The 19601-nt window shown below is 33.6% G+C and overlaps 1 protein-coding gene across 2 annotated transcripts in view; it reads left to right on the top strand.

Annotated features, from left to right (window-relative positions):
• Positions 1-19601, top strand: part of PPA2 (inorganic pyrophosphatase 2) — a 77550-nt gene that overhangs the window by 39155 nt on the left and 18794 nt on the right. For both annotated transcript variants that reach the window (XM_053560452.1, XM_053560360.1), the window contains one exon: positions 214-340. In XM_053560452.1, coding sequence (XP_053416427.1) covers positions 214-340 — 127 coding nt within the window. The remainder of the gene's footprint in view (positions 1-213; positions 341-19601) is intronic.

The following is a 19601-nucleotide window of genomic DNA, read 5'->3' as shown; positions in this document are numbered from 1 at the left end:
AGTGAGACTCTGTCTCTACAAAAAAAAAAAAAAAAAAAAATTCCGAAAGGAACATCGCAAGGGAGGCTTGATGACTATTTTTTCATTATTGTAATTATTGAAGCTTTATTAAATTTCAATCTATGGCCCTTTGGATCTTTCAGATTGGTTTTTATGATATTTGAGTAAATTGTCCAAAGCTTTGCAAATGGTGAACTTCTTTTCTCTTTAAAGGTTCTTTCTCGTGGAGAGGTTATTCATGTGAAGATACTGGGAATTTTGGCTCTGATTGATGAAGGTGAAACAGATTGGAAATTAATTGCTATCAATGCAAATGATCCTGAAGCTTCAAAATTTAATGGTAAGGTTTACTTTCCAAAAAACCAGAGTAAATTAGTGTGTTATTGAAATTCATAGAACTTAAAAGCAGTTCACATAAAACACAATTTATATATTTAAGAGTGAAATTTATGTTTTGTTTTTTATTCTCTCCCTTTGGAATATAGATGCAATCCAATATAATTTTGTCTGAGTTGTGTAGTATTGCTAGGCGGTGGATGAGAAAGGAAAAGACATAGACAGATACATGATATTTTAAACTGAAAAGTACACTTTATTTTTTTATTATTATTTTTTTTTTGCACGTCACCTTCCAAGACTTAGCCAGAATCAAGTGGAAATGTTGAACAGGCCCATATCAAGTTCGGAAATAACATCAACCATACAAAACCTCCCTAAAAAGAAAAGCCCGGGACCAGATGGTTTCACGTCAGAATTCTACCAAACCTTTAAAGAGGAATTAGTACCTATGTTACTCAACCTGAAAAGTACACTTTACGGGCTTCCCTCCATTTCCTTCCCCTCCCCTCTCTTATCACCTCTCATCTTCAGTGCTTTCTCCCTTCCTCCATTGTGATGGAGCTGCTGTTGAGAATTGTGAGTTTTGAAAGCATCTAATACTGGCATTTTTGTCCTGAAATCGCTTGTTCATATAGGAAAAAACTAAGGAAGGAATATTCATCAATGACAAGAGCTATTTCTGCACTGAGTTTTTGTCTTGTCTTCTAGATGAAGGGAAGGTAACTGCTTTCTGATGAAATTTTTATATCACAGAAATTTAAGTTCTGGAAATAGCTTGAAATAATTTAGAGTTGATTTTCTTGAAAGTGAGATTTGAGTTTGAGTTCTGGCTGTCCTTCTAACTAATTAAGTGATTTTGGGAAAATCATTCCTGAATTTCAGTTTGTTTATCTATAAAGGGAGATAATTATATCTACTTATGAGCTCGTTGGCAGTGTAAGAGATGGACTACTTAAAGCAACTGGCTTTCACATACCAAATATTGCATATATAGTAAGTATTATTATTTAATTTCTCCCCATTTTTCCTTTTCATTTTATCCTTCATTTAATTAACCTAATCATAAATTGAAAAACAAGCCATTTCTAGGATGACTGAACCTCATTAACACTTAATGTGTTAGCCTTTGTTTATGGCCTTATGAAACCTTTTCTTATACATCAAGCTGCAAGAGATGTACTTCTCTTACATGTGCTTAAGAAAGGGAGAGGTCTGATTGGGTGAAGGGCATATAACCTCATAGTTAAAACTAAAATATGAAAACTACAATTAAAATATGAGACTTGGGTCCATAAGCTGTATATATTATCTATCTTATTATTTTACTTGGTTGTGTCTATTTTCATATTTCTCATACATACATATGAAGAGTAAATAAATTTTAACCAGTTTGAAAAAATTTTAGTACCTTCACTTCTCCTCAAATGAGAATTGATAATGTGGTAGTACCACAGCCAGCCAGAACAATTCCTGCAACTAATTCACTTGTGATCTGCCGTGCTAAAGTCATGAAACTCTACTTGAGATGTCTCATGAAACTGGAGAAGCTGAGAACTGTAATGAAGCTAATCTTTGGGGGGAATTAGCTCAGCATTATTGGAGATATGATTTAACATTTTAAACTATCTAGCATAGACCACGTGTTGGTGTCTGTTCTAGTAGATAATATTGTTCTTAATTTTAGCAGACGCTCAGGGATTTAAATAACTTCCCCAAGTTTACAAATCTAGTAAATAGTACATGGTTTGAATTGCCCGATTCTAATGTGTCAATTGCTTAGTGTAGTACCATGTACATGGTTTGAACCCTTATATGTCTGATTCCAAATTACTTTCAAGGCTATATATAGTCCATCCATAGTGCTATACTGAGCAGTTCACACTTGATTCTAGTAATTTATAGTATTTGTAACTACCAGCATTGAAACCACTTTACCTAAGCCTAAGTACCTTGCTCATTCTTGGGTCTCCTAAGGATTTGAATGAAAAATGTTAACTCTGTTCATTTTATTTCTATTGTATATTCAGAATGGAAAGGACATTGTACTTTGAGCATCTTTCTAAATACCCTTTGTGTTTGCTGATAAAAAGAGACATGCAGAAATATAAAGCTAGATGCAAATGTAGGTTGAGAAGGAATTATTAGACTTGAATACTTAAAATAAGAAAATATTGTTTTGAGAGAACAAAAAAGGACATTTCATTCCACTAAAAGTGAAAACAGCTTACTTTAATCATGAAAAATATAATGCTTCTTCATAATGTGTTTTTAAAATCTTAAAATTAAAAGCCAAGTTGATGCTATTGACATATTTTGCTCTGAAATAATACACTGGCATTGCATTTCGTGTGTATATCTAGAATGAGTAAAGTATATAGGGAAAATGGTAATTGTTTATTTTAAGGATATTTGCATATTGCTCACATTGGTTAGTACCTTAAGTATTCATCTTTTGTAAAATAAGTTGTGTTAAAAGTTGCACATTTTTTCTTTTTTCTCCTTCCTTTTACTTTTACATTATTGTTAATATATTACATAATCTTTATTGAATTTTCTTCTTTTTTCTCCCTTACTTTACAGTGATCCAAGAAAAAAAAATAGATGTAGAAACATTGAAAGGAAAAGTTATAGTATACATGTTTCTTACATTATAAATCATTCTCTAGTATAGTTTTTTGTTTTCTTTGTTTTTTGATGTAGGGTCTCACTCTTTATCAATGCTAAAGTATAGTAGTGTCATCATAGTTCAGTGCAACCTCAAACTCCTGGACTTAAGTGATCCTCCTGCTTCAGCCTCCCAAACAGCTGGAACTACAGACACCTGCCATAATACACAGCTAATTTGGTTTTTGTTTTTCTTTTTAGTAACAAGTTATGTTACTTTTTACTTGGTTATGTTGCTCAGGCTGGTCTTCACCTCCTGGCTTCAAGCCATCTTCTTGCCTTAGCCTCCCAAAGTGCTAGGATTTATAGACATGAGCCACCACACCCAGCCTTCATTATGAATTTTTAAATTCATTTAATCATAGGTGACTCTATGTAGTAGCTTTTTTTCCCCTTTGAACTCAAGTTTTGACTTATATTTACTACAGCTCTTAAACATTGTCCAGCTGCTATCACAACTATTTTGAAGAAGAAACAGTTTCTGTTGGCCTGCTGGTTTATCAAACGTTAATGGACAGAGATCATGCCTGGTCTTGCTTTTTCTTCTTCGCCCCTTAGCGTGGTGTACTTACCATCTTATGTTTTCATTAGAATGCGATAAAGTGGGGAGGAGGAGCTACTGAGTAGGACTGAGGAGATGCTCAGTAATTGCAAGTGTTAAAAGTTTCTTAAATTTGCTGCTGGGCTCCATAGTTTGGTGGTTAGGGTGCTGGCCACATGCACCAGGACTGGTGGTTTCAAACCCAGCCCAGGCCTAGTAAACAAAAATAAAATACAGCCAGGCATTGTGAGGGGCAGCTGTAGTCCCAGCTACTAGGGAGGCTGAGGCAAGAGAATCGCTTGAGTCCAAAAATTTGAGGTTGCTGTGAGCTGTGATGTTACAATACTCTATTGAGGGTGACAAAGTAAGACTCTGTTTCATTAAAAAAAAAAAAAAAAGAAGAAGTTCCTTAAATTTGTACAGAATGTTTTAAAATTTTTTTTTTTTTTTTTTGTAGAGACAGAGTTTCACTTTATGGCCCTGGGTAGAGTGCCGTGGCATCACACAGCTCACAGCAACCTCCAACTCCTGGGCTTAAGCAATTCTCTTGCCTCAGCCTCCCAAGCATCTGGGACTACAGGCGCCCACCACAATGCCCGGCTATTTTTTTTGTTGCAGTTTGGCCGGGGCCGGGTTTGAACCCGCCACCCTCAGTATATGGGGCCGGTGCCCTATCGACTGAGCCACAGGTGCCGCCCAGAATGTTTTAAATTTTTAATCGAGAATTTTTAAAAAGATCAGTCTACACAAAGTGATTACAATATTTAGTGGCTTTCTATTATATCATAATAATCAATCTTGTAAAGGAAGCCAACATAGTTTGAGAGGAGTTTAAGTACTGCTGTAAGTATAAGGCTTATTTATTTTATATGATGTTACAGGTTAAAAATAGAACTCTACCCAGGGTGAGCAGTCCTCAGAAATAAAAGTGTTAGCTTCATGATTTTGAGATTAGGTGAAATGCCTTTTGTAACAATTTATGATTTGACTATTATAAGATAATAAATATTTGGATTCATATGATTAAGTCAGTATTAGCTAATAGATATCAAAAATTTGGTTCTATTTTTATTTATTAGACATTCTTCAAAAATGACCTTTCATAATTGTAAGTCAAGAAACTTTAAGAAATTTTGGTATATATCTGTCATATTTATTTTCCAAAGTCACAAAGGATTTTAGATGGCATCTTTTTTTGATTTATAAAATTAATTTTATACTTGAAAATGAAAACTCAGATGCATAAAAAAGAAAGATAAAATGAAAAGTAAAGTTTTTCCCACCTTCCACCTCAAATTACTTTTCATATGTTTTCAGTATCTTGTAAGTGGCTGCTTCTATTCTGTAAGCAATGTGCTGACACTGCTATTTTTTAATTATGATTTTTTCCACATTGACCTAAGTTGCTACCCTGAAAGTCAAAGAATTTAAATTCCTAAATGTTTCTCAGTTGTGTTACCATATTTCTTCTTCTGCTGTCCTGATAACTCTTAAGTATTACATTTCCAGTTGTATTTATTGCTTCACTAATTTTAAACAATAATTCTTCCCTGCTCAGTATAGAACTTAGAGCATTAGGTAGCCATGTTTTTATCTTTCTCTGCCCTTACAACCCAGCTTCCCTCAGTTACAGTGTTATTTCTACAGTTTCAAAATTTATAATGTTTAGGTTATATTCTTTAAGTATAAAATTGTTTTTCATATTTTGCCTTTGGGTTGAGTGTGAAAATTATAAACTAAATAGTATTTATGGTATTATTATGTAAATATTTGTCTAGTTTACCATATATTTATTAAATGACCAATTCAGGCAGACTGTTCTCTAAGCATGCATAGATATTTTCATTGTATTTCTTTTTAGTGCCTTCCGGGGTTGGTTCTACTGTTTTACAAATTCTGTCATTCTCTCCTTTTTGTTTTCCCTTTTAATTGTTCTGGTGTATGTGTTCCAAAATTTTTTTCAGAAAATTATTTCTTTGTGTTTGTACATATCTGAAGTATTTTTTGGGGGGTGTTACCTTCTACTTAAAAAGCTTTAAAATATCTAATGCAGTAACTTTAAATATAAAATACTGTGAATAAATTGAAATTTCTGTCCCAAAGGAGTAATTTTATGACCATTTAAACTTTTGTCATTTATTCTTCTTGGCATTTTTATTTGGTAAATAAGAGAAAGATTAAAAACATTTAGGGAAGGCCAGGTGTCAAAATAATTTTATTTTAATTCTGTATTTTTCTGAGCACGTGTATAATACAGAAATTTATAGAGATTATTTTTTGTTTTCTATACTTTTTTATTGCTATTTAGATATTTAAAAATGAAATCTATCGTATTGATTTTTACTATCTTAAGAAAAAGAAGCTGTTATTGGACATGGTTAGTCACATTTTGTTCTTTTTATGAAAACACAGAAATCTGGTTAAATTTATAGACATTATCTGTATATATTTTTATATATTTTTTCTTTTTATTGTGTTAATATAGACGTTCAGGTTGTGATTCTTAAAGAAATTTGGGCGTTATTTTATTTGTGATGAAATAATATTTTATGTTTATAATAAACATATGTGCAGACTTTGGTAGACTATAGTATTCAGTTTTAATACTTGTAGTTTTTAACTTTGACATGACTGAATTAAAACTAGCCATTGCATCAGAGAATATGTTTCAGTTAGTAAAATCTGTTGTTTCTGGCTGTATTTCTGTAATTTTAACATTGCTATTTTAAATCCGCAGGTTTTGCCTTCTGAAACTGGAGTAGCCACTGTGAAAAATCTAAAAGAAAATCCAAATAACATTTAAATCAAATTCCTTTTCCTCCCTGATAGAAAATTGGTCACTTTGGCAGACTCATTAACACTTGGAGAGTACTAAGACCATTTTATGCACTGCAATTAGGTTACAGGCCCTAATGTTCTATAATGGTACCTTAATGGCCTGAAAGAGTTAATAAGATTCCAGGGCACCTAAATTGTTACTAGAGAATGCCTTGGCCATTAGGGATAATAGTGTCTGGTTAAGAAATAACCAAGTTCAGAGCTTTTTTTTTTTTTCCTTGTGCACTTTTATTTATTTATTTATTGTTGGGGATTCATTGAGGGTACAATAAGCCAAGTTACGCTGATTGCATTTGTTAGGTAAAGTCCCTCTTACAATCCTGTCTTGCCCCCAAAAGGTGTGGCATACACCAAGGCCCCACCCCACCCCCTCCTTCCCTCTCTCTGCTCTCTCCTTCCCCCAACCCCACTGACTGAAATGCCAGGGCGTGTATATAATCTTTCTCTTGGTTAAGTTAATCATCATCTGCATTGTAGAGCTTCAGATATTCACCAAACAGATGTTTGAGCCTTTTCAGAACTGCCAGTGATGCCTAAGAACCTTAGGCCAGGGGAGAGAATGTCATGAGGAGACAATTTAGACCTAGCTGCTATTTTAGTTTGCAGAGCAATGAACATTTCTTCCGTTTGATCTTTAAATGAATGAAAACTATAGTCTGTTGTCTTGCAATAACTATTGGCTGTGCACTGATTTTATAGTTTTAAAAAATTAAAGATTTTTTTAAAAATTGAAATCAGAACAGCATATTGCTATAGATACATCATAGGTGAATCAGTTACATGAGCATTAATGAATTATTTAAAATGAGACTACTGGGATTTTTTCAAAGGTTAGCATTACGCTTGGCCTAAAATTATTAGAGTCAGTATGTTATTCATACATGTAGAATTTCAACTTACATTAATGGAAATTTAAAAGCCAAAGAAACCTACGTAGGTACTCCTTTTATTGTCTTTCAAGACAGGGATAAACATGTTAAGCCCAATTGATTAGACTTAAATTTTTTTATTTGCTAAGTAAACACTTCTAGTGCCCCGTAATTATTATTTAAAATTAGCAAATAAATATGATGTTCAATTTTCTTTCTTCCTAAAATACAATTTAATACTATTGTTTGGGAGGAGGAGAAGGACTACCATAGTAATTTTAAGGAAAAATATTATGTTAATCTTAGTTACAAGAAAAACGTTCAGTTTGCTTTCCTGGTGTGTTAAGACGACCGGAGAATGTACTCTGGCTGGGGAAGGGACAGCACATCAGCATGGTCATCCTAACAGCTCTAACATTTGTGGAGCAGTTGCTGTGTGCCTAGGAACTGTGCTAAGTGCATATTTAATCTCCACAACTTCAATCAAGATGTGATGTTGTTTCTTTTCTCAGATAAGGAAATTGAGGTACTGGGACAGAGAGGCATAGTTGGTAACTTGCCCCAAATCATATAGCCAGCCATTCCAGTCCAGACTGATGGCAGAGCCCATGCTCTTCACTGCTGCATTGCACTGCACCTCTGAAAAATACTGGGGCAGTCAGCTGTATTTGTGGCCCTGAACAGAGTTGCTTTCTGAGAGTGCAGACCATTTGCTCTTCAATAATTTAGGCAACAAGGGGATAATGATAATTAGAGGTCCCCATAAAAAAGTAGGTCTTTTGATGTTTATCTCTTTTTATTTCATTAACAGGTACAACTTAGTAGGTATGGGTATGTGAGGAGGCAATTGAGAAACAGGACAAAAAGAGTTAAATATGCTATAATTAAATTACTGGGAGTCTCTTTTTGAACCTTGACCTTTTACAGTTTTTTTTAGGTTTTGTTCACATTCCTATGATGTAGTAAAGTGTGGGGGAGGCTTAAATTCTAAAAACCTTTTTATATTTGTTAGTTATTTGACCTTGAAAAAGACACATCTCTTAAAACCTTAGGCTTTTTTTTTTTTTTTTTTTAATCTTTTAAAATTGTGGGGTCGATCCTCTAATCAGTAAATGGCCCCTAGGGTTTTTTGTCATCTAAATTCTTGTTCTAGGAAATATTTTTTAATCTATTATTTTTAGCCTCTCTTCCTCTGTCAGTAGAAAGACCTAAATTATCTTCAAACTTATTGCTACAGGAAACACGGTTTAAATTAAAGACTCATGAGATACATTTTTTCAGTGCTTTAAAATAGCTATTAAGTAATGGAGCTGGAACTTCAATGGAGGTCTCTCTAACTCTGGCCGGTTTGTTAAGTGCTTAAAATCAAAATTAGATTAGAAAAATATTTGAATCTCTACAATGTACAAAGTACTCATATGATTTTTATTTTATTGGTCATGTGAAATTTCTTGCAAACTGGTATTAAATATTTATATATTTGGGGGGAAAATATTGTCTTCTCTGGGAGATTGCTTAGATACAATACATAAAGGGCTCTGTGCAGAATTATCTTGTTTGGTAATACTTATTTTGATGTGTGTGAATTTCCATTGTTAATGATGTTAATATATACTTTTAGTACAAGTTTTGGCTTGTTCAGAATAGAATTTTTGGAAAAGGAGAATGGAGGAGAAAAGGGCAAGAACAAGGAAGGATACTGTTTATTACTTCATGTATATTAGACATTGGTAAGCAGAGCAGTATGGAAAACATGAAAATCTTTTTTTTTTTTAATTGTTGGGGATTCATTGAGGGTATAAAGAACCAGGTTACATTGATTGCAATTGTTAAAGTCTCTCTTATAATTGTGTCCCGCCCCCAAAAGGTGTGTCATACACCGTGACCCCCACCCCCTTCCTACTTCTCTCTTCCCTTCCCCCACCTCCCTCCCGCCTTCCCTCTCTCTGCTCTCCCCTTCCCCCACCCCACACCATGTACCAGATCGTCAACTGTCCTCATATGAGAATTGAGTACATAGGATTCTTGCTTCTCCATTCTTGTGATGCTTTACTAAGAATAATGTGTTCCACTTTCATCCAGGTTAATACAAAGGCTATAAAGTCTCCATCTTTTTTAATGGCTGAATAGTATTCCAGGGTATACATATACCACAGCTTGTTAATCCATGCCTGGGTTGGTGGGCATTTAGGCTATTTCCATATTTTGGCGATTCTAAATTGAGCTGCAATAAACAGTCTAGTGCTTATGGTAAAAGAGTTTTTTTTTCTTTTAGGTAGCTTCCCAGTAATGGGATTGCAGGATCAAATGGGAGATCTAGCTTGAGTTCTTTGAGGGTTCTCCACACTTCCTTCAAAAAGGTGTATTAGTTTGCAGTCCCACCAGCAGTCTAAAAGTGTTCCCTTCTCTCCACGTCCACACCAGCATCTGCAATTTTGAGATTTTGTGATTTGGGCCACTCTTGCTGGGGTTAGATGATATCTCAGGGTGGTTTTGGTTTGCATTTCTCTAATAATTAGGGATGATGAGCATTTTTTCATGTCTGTTAGCCATTCATCTGTCTTGTTTAGAGAAGGTTCTATTCATGTCTCTTGCCCATTGATATATGGGATTGTTGGCTTTTTTCATGTGGATTAATTTGAGTTCTCTATAGATCCTAGTTATCAAGCTTTGGTCTGATTCATAATATGTAAATATCTTTTCCCTTTGTGTAGGTTGTCTCTTTGCTTTGGTTGTTGTCTCTTTAGCTGTACAAAAGCTTTTCAGTTTAATTAAGTCCCATTTGTTTATTTTTCTTGTTGCGAAAACATGAAAATCTTATGGAGATCCTCAGTAAACACAGATCATTATGAAAATTTTCTGAGTAGGAAACTTTATTTCTAATGCAGAAAATACAGCAAATGCTATGAAATGAAACTTTTGTTTCATGTTTGTATCTATAAGAAGTCATTAAAACCACATGTTCTTTCTTCCCACAGATTTTGTTTGGAGGGGACTAGTTGTGCACATTTGGTTCTGTGAGAACAATATTTATAGTAATGGAATGAGGGCTTTATGCAGATGAATTTGAATCACTTCCTTTGGTAAAATTCTATGGTATTGGAAACTCCTTTTCTTATTTTTCTTTTTTTTTTTTTTATCCTTTTAGCATTAGGCTATTTCCTGGGGTGTCTTTTTTTTTCCTTTTAAATTATAAAAACAAAAAGATACGATATTAACATTTATGTTATTGGTTTTTATCTAAAAATAAAAAATTATCAGCTGATTATATGCTTTTCTCACTTTGTGTTATGGTTTGGTGGAAATAATCCAAAAAATGCAGGATTTTAATTTTTTTTTTTGCTCCCTATCCTTATGGAAGTATAGGTGGTTCTCCATTTGTGGAAGTGAATGGCAAAGTTAGAGATGTGAACTTAACGTAGTTTGATAAAGCTCCCTGGATGATTCTAACAGGTTCCTGTAAGTTGAAAACCATTCCATTAATCTGTTCTTTCCTGCTGGTTGAATATTCTAGTCTTGGATGTAGAATACAATTTTGGTATATATATTCAGTTAGAAGAAGGTTTTAAGATGTAATTACCTATCAAATTTGATGATATTTGCCTTCCACACACACCTGCCACCCATATTTAAAACTGTTATGTTGAGTTTACTCTTTATTCCCTTTGAGATCTTGATCAAATTACTTTACCTCATGGATCCCCAGTTTCCTAATTTACATAAAAGAAATAAATAATAGCTAATTTACAGGCAATGCCATTACTATTAGTGCCATAGGTATAATGTATTTTGATAATTTACTAGGTATTACCAAATTGCTTTTTTCAGTGACTCATCAGTGTATAAAATTAAATGCTTCTTAGTAATACTTGATTTTTTAAAAATTGTTTGCAAATCTGATAGATGAAAAATGGTATGTTGTTTTAATTTTTCATTTTTTGCTTGCTACTGAATGGAGCATCTTTTTCAAAATTTGTTTGTTTGGGAATCTTCCTTTCTGTGAATTGCCTGTATATATTGTTTGCCTTTTTCTATTTGGGTTGATATCCTTTTGGTATGTTAGAGGTGCTTGGATATTTTGGGCATTAATCTTTCATATTTAGGTTGCAAATATTTTCTTTCCATCTGCAGACACTGTTGACTTTTGGCTTACAGAGTTTTTAAATTGTGATGTGTTCCACTTTATCAATCTATTTTTATACATCTGTTTTGATTCTTGTTTAAGGATTTTTTACGTCATAGCCAGAATGATATTTTTCTTTATTTTCTTTTCACTCTTTTATATATTTTTTATAATTAGTCATTAATTCACATAGAATTTATCTTATTTTTTCCATGTATATGATTTTTGCAACACTGTGGAACAGAAAAATCTGTTCTTCCCACTATGTTGAAGTGTCTCTTTCATCATACATTGTGTTCTTATTTAATACAAAGAGTGTTTCTGGATTCTGTTTGCTGTCAGTGGGTCTGTTTCTGTGCCAGTGTCATGTCATTTTAATTACCATAGCCTTGTAATAAGACATATATGAGACCAATCTTCTTCCTTTTGTTCTATTTTTTCAAACTTGGTTTCATCTTTTCTTATGCCTTTATTATTCTGTACAAATTTTGGAATATAATTTTCAAAGATTACTGGTGTCTTTAAAATATTTTTCGCTTCAATTAATATATGTTTATATATTTTTCCATTTATTTAGGAATTCATATATATATATTTTATAGATGTAGATGTAGATATATATACATGCCAATGAAAGTCTTCTTACATTTTATGTTAAATTTGTGTTTACGTTTTTAAAATTGATTTCCTCCCATTACCAAAGTGTTGTATAGTGCTTAACATGTTATAGGTATTCAGTATATGTACTTGAATTGATGAATAAATGAATGCATGTATATATTGATAAAAATGAACATTTTGAGCACAGTCTGAAGATATTATCAAATAGGTACGTTTTTACTTAAAGGGAGAAAACATTCATTTGTACTTGAAATTTTGGCATTTTTAATAATTGCAGTTGTGTTTAATCAAGCACATTGTTTTATTTTTACATTTGTAACATTTGAAACTGTCATCTCTTTTTTTCATGATTTTATTTAGTTCAGTCCCATGGTTTGTCACCAAATTCTCTCAATTTGGCTTCAGAAATAACTTTCAAATCTCTTTTCTCCTCCTTCCCATTGCCTTAAAATATCATATCTGTTCCTTGGAATTAGTGTTAACATTTCTCTGCTGTCAGCCTCCTGCCACTGAAATCTATCTCCCATCCTGTTTACCATACTTATTTTAAAGGAAACTTATTATCTGACTCTAAAGGAAAGTAGAAAACCTTTTGACTCCCCACTGTTGACAGAAAAATCCGAATTTAATTCTCTGACATGAAAAAAATCTTTTCCTATTTTTTCTAGCCCTTCACACTATTTATCCAAAGTTCTTCACACTGAGCTTTTCACCTTTCTCAGATATACGGGCTCCTTTGTATCTTCATGGCTTTGTAGATGCCTTTCTGTCTCTGAAATGCCCTTTGTCTAACTGGAAACATCTGCTTATCTTTTGAGAACCAGTTTAATGTCATCTCTAAGTGAATTGCCTTTGTCTCTATAAGCGAGATAATTGGTTAGTGGCCACCCTTTTTTGTTCCCCCTTTATTTTGATTCTTTGAAATGTCTTCGATTTCACAGTTTTGTAGTTTATTTGTTTACGTATCTACCCACCTATCTAGATTATGAACTCTTCTAAGTTAGGACTCTCTCTTACTTACTTTTTTTTTTTGGTAGAGATGTGTTTCACTATAATTTTTCCTAGGCCAGTCTTGAACTCCTGGCCTTAAGCGAACATCCCACTTCTGCCTTCCAATGTGCCACTGTACCTGGCCTCATTTACTTTTTTAAACCAGCTTTCTAGAGACATAATTTACTCACAGTCAGATTCATCCCATCTTTAGTATACAATTCAATGAGTTTTTATAACTACATATAGTCATCTAGCCATTACAGTCATAATACAGACCATTCCTTCATCCTCACAGTTCCCATATAACCCCTATGTAGTCAATCCTTTCTTCCTATCTTAGGTCCTTAGCAAATACTGATCCACTTTCTGTCACACTAAATTTTTCCTTTTCTAAAATTCTATGTCTGTGGGATCTTTTTGTCAAAAAGATGGCTTTTGGTATGGGAAAGATGGTCTTTGGTATTTAACTTCTTTCCCAAATGCTTAGGAAGTCACGCATATTCTTGCTTGGATCAGTAGTTTGACTTACCAGTTCACCGGTTGGTGGAGTTTCAAGTTTCCAGTTCTGGGCTAATACAAATAAAATTGCCATGAACAGTAAAGTACAAGTCTTTGTGTGAATAAATGTTTTTGTTTCACTTGTAGAAATACCAAGGAATAAGATTTTGAAGTCTGATGGTATTTCTATGCTTACCATTGTAGGAAACTGTCAAAGTGTTTACCAACTTGGCCATACCATTTTGCATTTCTACCAGCAGTATGTAAGAAATCCAGTTGTTCCCAGAACCTCCATATGTCCTTTATGCTTTTGTTATATATTGTCTTAAATAATAAAATGTCTTTTAAAGGGATATACACGTATGCTTGATATTGTGTCTTTTATTATTATCCACATATTTGCCATTTCTACACTTGCATATTTTATTTCTTCCTGAAGGTCTGTAGATCTGAGTCCATCTGGTGTCATTTCCTTTCAGTTCGAAGACTTTAGCGTTCCTTGTATTTTGGTTCTGCTAGTGATGAATTGTCCTCATTTTGATTTATCTAAAATTTATCTTTTCTTGGCTTTGTTTTAGAAATATAGTTTCACTGGATATAGAATTTTTTTAGGTTGTTTTTAAAGCCCTATAATGATATTCATTGTCTTTTGTTCTCTGTTTTTTCTAGTAAGTCAGTAGCCATTTGTATTGCTACCTCATATTCAGTTGACCCTTGAACAATATAGGTTTGAACAGCACACATCACTTACACATGGATTTTTTTCAACCAAAGGTAGATCAGAAACAACAGTATTTGCCAGAAGTGAAGCCTAGTCTATGACGGGCCAACTTTTTGTATATGTGGGTTCCATAAGGCAGATTGCAGGGTGTGAGTATGCATGGATTTTGGAATATATAGAATGAGGGGAGGGTGTCCTGGAACAAATCCTCAGTGCATACTAAGGGACTACTGGGTAATGTATTGTTTTTCTCAGACCGTTTCAAAGATTTTCTCCCATACCAACAATAAGTTGTCATTGTCTTTATAATCATCTCTATAGGGTATACTGAGCTTTGGGAATTTGTAAGTTTGTTTTTTATCATATTTGCGAGATTATTTGCCATTATTCTTTTACTATGGAGGGGCTGTTCTCTTTCACCTACGTTCTGAGACTAAGTACACATATTTTAGACTACATTTTATTGTCTCAGACATTAAATTTCAATATAGATCATTGAAATTCTTACATCATGTCTTTTCAATCTTTTTATTTTCTTTTAACTGTTTTTTAGGCTGGATAATCTCTGTTGCTCTGTCTTATTCTTGCCTGATTTTTTTCTTGGCATATCCAGGTTCTGCCATTAAGCCTGTCTTATTTTTCATTTCAGATCCTTCATCATTTGGTTCTTGATAGTTTTAGAATTTCTGTGCTTTTGTCTGAAATTTCCACAGTGTGTTCATACATTGTGACTATTTTCTGAAAGTCCTGACCACATTCATACTACTTTAAATTCCTTGTTTGCATAGGTCCTGTCAGCATTGATATCTCTTGAGTGCTTTTTCTCTTTCTTTCTTTCTTTCTTTTTTTCTTTTTTTTGAGACAGAGTCTCACTATGTTGCCCTTGGTAGAGTGCTGTGGCATCATAGCTCACAGCAACCTCAAACTCTTGGGTGTAAGCAATTCTCTTGCCTCAGCCTCCCAACTAGCTGGGACTACAGGTGCCCTCCACAACGCCTGGCTATTTTTTTGTTGCAGTTGTTTAACTGGCCTGGGCCGGGTTCGAACCCACCACCCTCAGTGTATGTGGCTAATGCCATAACCACTGTGCTATGGGTGCTGAGCCGTTGAGTGCTTTTTCTCTTTTTTGTTTTTTTTTTTTTTTGCAGTTTTGGGCCGGGGCTGGGTTTGAACCTGCCACCTCTGGCATATGGGGTCAGCGCCCTACTCCTTTGAGCCACAGGCGCCGCCCTGCTTTTTCTCTTGATAGGGGGCTTGGAAATATTCTAGTATGAACCATAAAACATATGCTCACCCTGCCTTTACTTGATGGAGCCAAGCTTACAGTCAGCCGTAGCTGCTTGTGCGTCTCTTCCTGTATGGCTGTGGAATTAGTCCACGTGCACATTGTTTGGTATTTTTGTAACGCGCTGAGGTGCTTACCTGGTTTTCAGTCTTTTTGATTTTCTCTTTCTATGGGTTACTTATCCTAGGTGGTTTAACCTAAGGAAGTATGTTTAAACATGAATGTTCCATCTTTATCAGAGGTCTCTGTTTTCTCCAAAGCAAAATGCTTTACACTTTTAAAAAGTGTTTTTAATTGCTAGTAGTTTGGTTAACATACTTGAACTAAATGAAAGTCTCTATTCAGAATTAAATATTTTTACCTACTTTTCTTAAGTAAACCTTATTTATATATAACCTGTCTGTTCCAAATGTTACAAAAAGGTCAATTTTAACTTAAATACATTGGGAAAGAAATAAATTTATAAGAACTAAATTGTAATATTAGAGATAAAAGTGAAGTTGTCTATTGCTAAATAAGAAATACAAATTCATTTGGGGTCTGATCTTTACCACAAGGAAAAAAAAAGTATGTTGATATTAAAGGATATGAATAAGCATGGGTATTATGTGTATATACAAATACACATAATACGTTTTTATATGTGCTACTTTTAGTGTTTATTTACATTTGTTTATGACTACACCTAGCTATATTGATTTTTTTAGTAGCATTATACAGATTAAAAATAAAGTAGCTGTCAATGAAAATATGTTTAGCATTTTTCAAAATCATAAATTTATGTTTTTATATTTATTATTAAAAGATAAAAGCATGTAAGGCCATCAGTTAATCTCTTGAATAGAACGTTAGCTTCATATATGCACAAGGTTTTAGGGAACTGGAGAGAAGATAGTTAATATTTGTTAAGAATTATTTCCTAATCTTTTCTTAGATGATCTTATTTAATCATAACAGCATCAATTTCTTTTTTTCCATTTTGGGTTGAAAGAAACAAAGGAATATATTTTCCCAAGGTGATACAATATATGAGTACCAGAAGAGAAATTTGAACTGCAGTGTGTTTTTCCCATTTAATGTTAGTTCTTCCTTGAAACTTCCTGAGTGTTTCCATTGTCTTTATTTTCTGAATATTTTTAGAGTCTTGATTTCCTTTTGGACCAAAAAGTTTTTTAGTTAGTAAGACTATTTTTCTTTCTTCTTTGTTTTTAATATCTAATGTTTGTTTAATTATATAAAAATGTAAAGGGGTAGCATCTGGGCTTTCCTTTTGGTAGTTAAGAGAGAGCTCTAAAAATCTTTTATTGTTGATCTTTAATTGTATTGAGGGTATACCTGTAGAATGTGTGTTCTCTTTTTTTGTGGGAAAGAAATAAGCTTTCAGTCTGTTGCCTGAGTAGACTTAGTGGCATCATTGTGGCTCTCTGCAGCCTCAAACTCCTGGATTCAAGTGATCCTCCTGCCTCAGCCTCCTGATGTGGTTGGTGCTACAGGAGTAGGCCACCACATGGCATCATTATCTGTTTTTCTTTTTAGCTGACATTTTATAAAGAAATCTTATGAATTTATACAGAACTATGATTATAAAATGTCTATGTTTTTATACTTTTAATATAAAAATTCTCTTAAGGAGAAAATTTACAAATTTGGAACTGCTCTGTTTAAAGCAGATCATAGCTGCACACTATTTGTCCAAAGTTAGACACTCTTTATGAAGCCTTTCTGGGAAATCTAGTGTGATACAGTTATTGGTACCTACTTTTAGTTTTACTGTGATTTAAATTGTTACTTAGAGACTTGTCCTGTTTTGCTCTTTGACACTTTGAATCTTATGTAAGTCCAATCTTTGCAGTTTATTGTTGTTAATTATTTTCTTCCATTGGTTATTCTTCTTGGTTCTGTATTCTAAAAACATCCCAAATCTGTCCACTTATCACCACCTCCATATGGCTACATTGGTCTAGCCCCTCATCGTGGTTTAGCTATGGAGGCACTCAGTACCCTCTTATTAGACTTCCTGGTTCCATCTTTTCCCCTATATGATCTTTTCTCTGAACAGAGATGGAAAGATTTCCCTAGAACAGGTACATCCTCTCTCCCCAACCATCTCAGAGTAAAAGCCAAGTCCTCAGTATGGCCCTTAAGTGCTGTTTGACCTCTTACTGCTTCTCTAACCTCATTTCCTGATATTTTTTCTTTCTTCATTCTGTTGTTTTTCATTCTATTCTATTTTTTTCTTCCTCTGATGTTAAAAGTGCACTCTTTCTTCATTCTGTTGTTTTTCATTCTATTCTATTTTTTTCTTCCTCTGATGTTAAAAGTGCACTCTTTCCTCAGGATATTTGCACTTCCTGTCTTCCTCCGTGGACTGCACTTTTCCCAAATAACCTGAATGAGTTGCTTCCACTAAGATGATTTCTCAGAGGCTCTACCTGACTTCTCATATCTACAGTCCTCTCTCTTATCACCTCACTTGCAAAGCAATCTGCACGGAAAGTTGTAGATTTTTATTTTTTTCCCTAATCTTTGACTTTTTCTTACCCAAGCCCAATAGCAGATATTTTTAGCAAACAGTTTGTTCTTTCTTTCAAAATATTCAAATTAATTTCATAGAAACATTCAGATTAATTTCACAGAAACAAAAACTCTTTTGTACTGATGAATTTACTTGTTTATGTAATATTCAATTAAATTTCATAATAGCCAAAACAGCACCATTTTGAGAATAAAGGCACCGATGCTTGGTAAAGCTGAAACTTAACGATGGATGCAGAATGCATACTGATTCTAGAGACCTCTGTGAGAGTCAGCACAGATGACACTGTGGGTGTGGTCAGAACTTCTATCAGACCAGTGAGCTAATCAAGTAGAGTTCAATGTAAAACACTGAATTTGGAATAAAAAACAGAAACTAAAAAAACAGAAGTAAATTTATTTTTATTACATAAAATGGCTTCTCCAGATTATTCTAACTTTATTGTTGGATTAGCCCATCTTTAAAATAAATAACATAATTATCTATAATAGAAACTTTCATATAAAATTAACTTTACAAGTGGGACTAAATGACTATTAGAGAATCTGCTTTTCTTACCATATATTATAAAAACAAATCTAATAGAAAAATTCCACAAGTAGATAGTGGTGATAGTTGCACAAAATTTGTAAATATACTTAATGTCATTTAATTATACACTTAAAAATGGTTAAAATGGCAAATTTCATGTTACATATACTATTTACCACAATAAAAGAAAATAAAGGGGATGAATATATGAGTCTTAAAAAAAAGGAAACTAAAAAGAATACATCTTCTCTTACATTCTTTAAAAAACCTGTGACTGCACAGTGTTACTATGCACTCTACAAGAAAAAGCAAAAGTCATGAAATTAGAAGACTTGAATTTATCTAATATTTGTTCTGCCATGAATGAGTTGTATGGATTTTGATAAATCTTTTATAAACAATCTTAGCTGTGGTTTCCTTATGTTTAATATGACTGTATTATTCTTAACTCTCAGGAATTTCATGAGGCACAAATGAGGTTTTGTTTATATCTATATATGTCCTTTATTAATAGTAAATAAATTGGTAGTATTTAGGTAGAATTTTTTTATACTTTCAAAAGACTGATTTATTGAACTGGCTTGGTATTGGATGTAAAAATTTGGCTTCAGGCATTTCCTATTGAAATTTAAAAGTTTTCTAAATTGCTTATTTTTAACTTTTTGTTTTGTTATTTGTAAAACTACAGCTGTTTTTGGGTGGCACCTGTGGCTCAAAGGAGTAGGGCGCTGGCCCCATATGCCGGAGGTGGTGGGTTCAAACCCAGCCCTGGCCAAAAACTGCAAAAAAAAAAAAAAAAAAGCTACAGCTGTTTTCTCCTACAGTATAATTAATTGAGAATGGAAGTGTTCAGCTTTCATTTGGAGAATTACATTTCTTTTTTTCTTTTTTTTTTTTGTAGAGACAGAGTCTCACTGTACCGCCCTCGGTAGAGTGCCGTGGCGTCACTCGGCTCATAGCAACCTCTAACTCTTGGGCTTACGCGATTCTCTTGCCTCAGCCTCCGGAGCGTCTGGGACTACAGGCGCCCGCCACAACACTT

Source organism: Nycticebus coucang, chromosome 1 (genome assembly GCF_027406575.1).
Source record: "Nycticebus coucang isolate mNycCou1 chromosome 1, mNycCou1.pri, whole genome shotgun sequence".
Classification (NCBI taxonomy): domain Eukaryota; kingdom Metazoa; phylum Chordata; class Mammalia; order Primates; family Lorisidae; genus Nycticebus; species Nycticebus coucang.
Note: the sequence above shows the minus strand (reverse complement) of the source record. Positions and strands in the feature narration are given on the sequence as shown.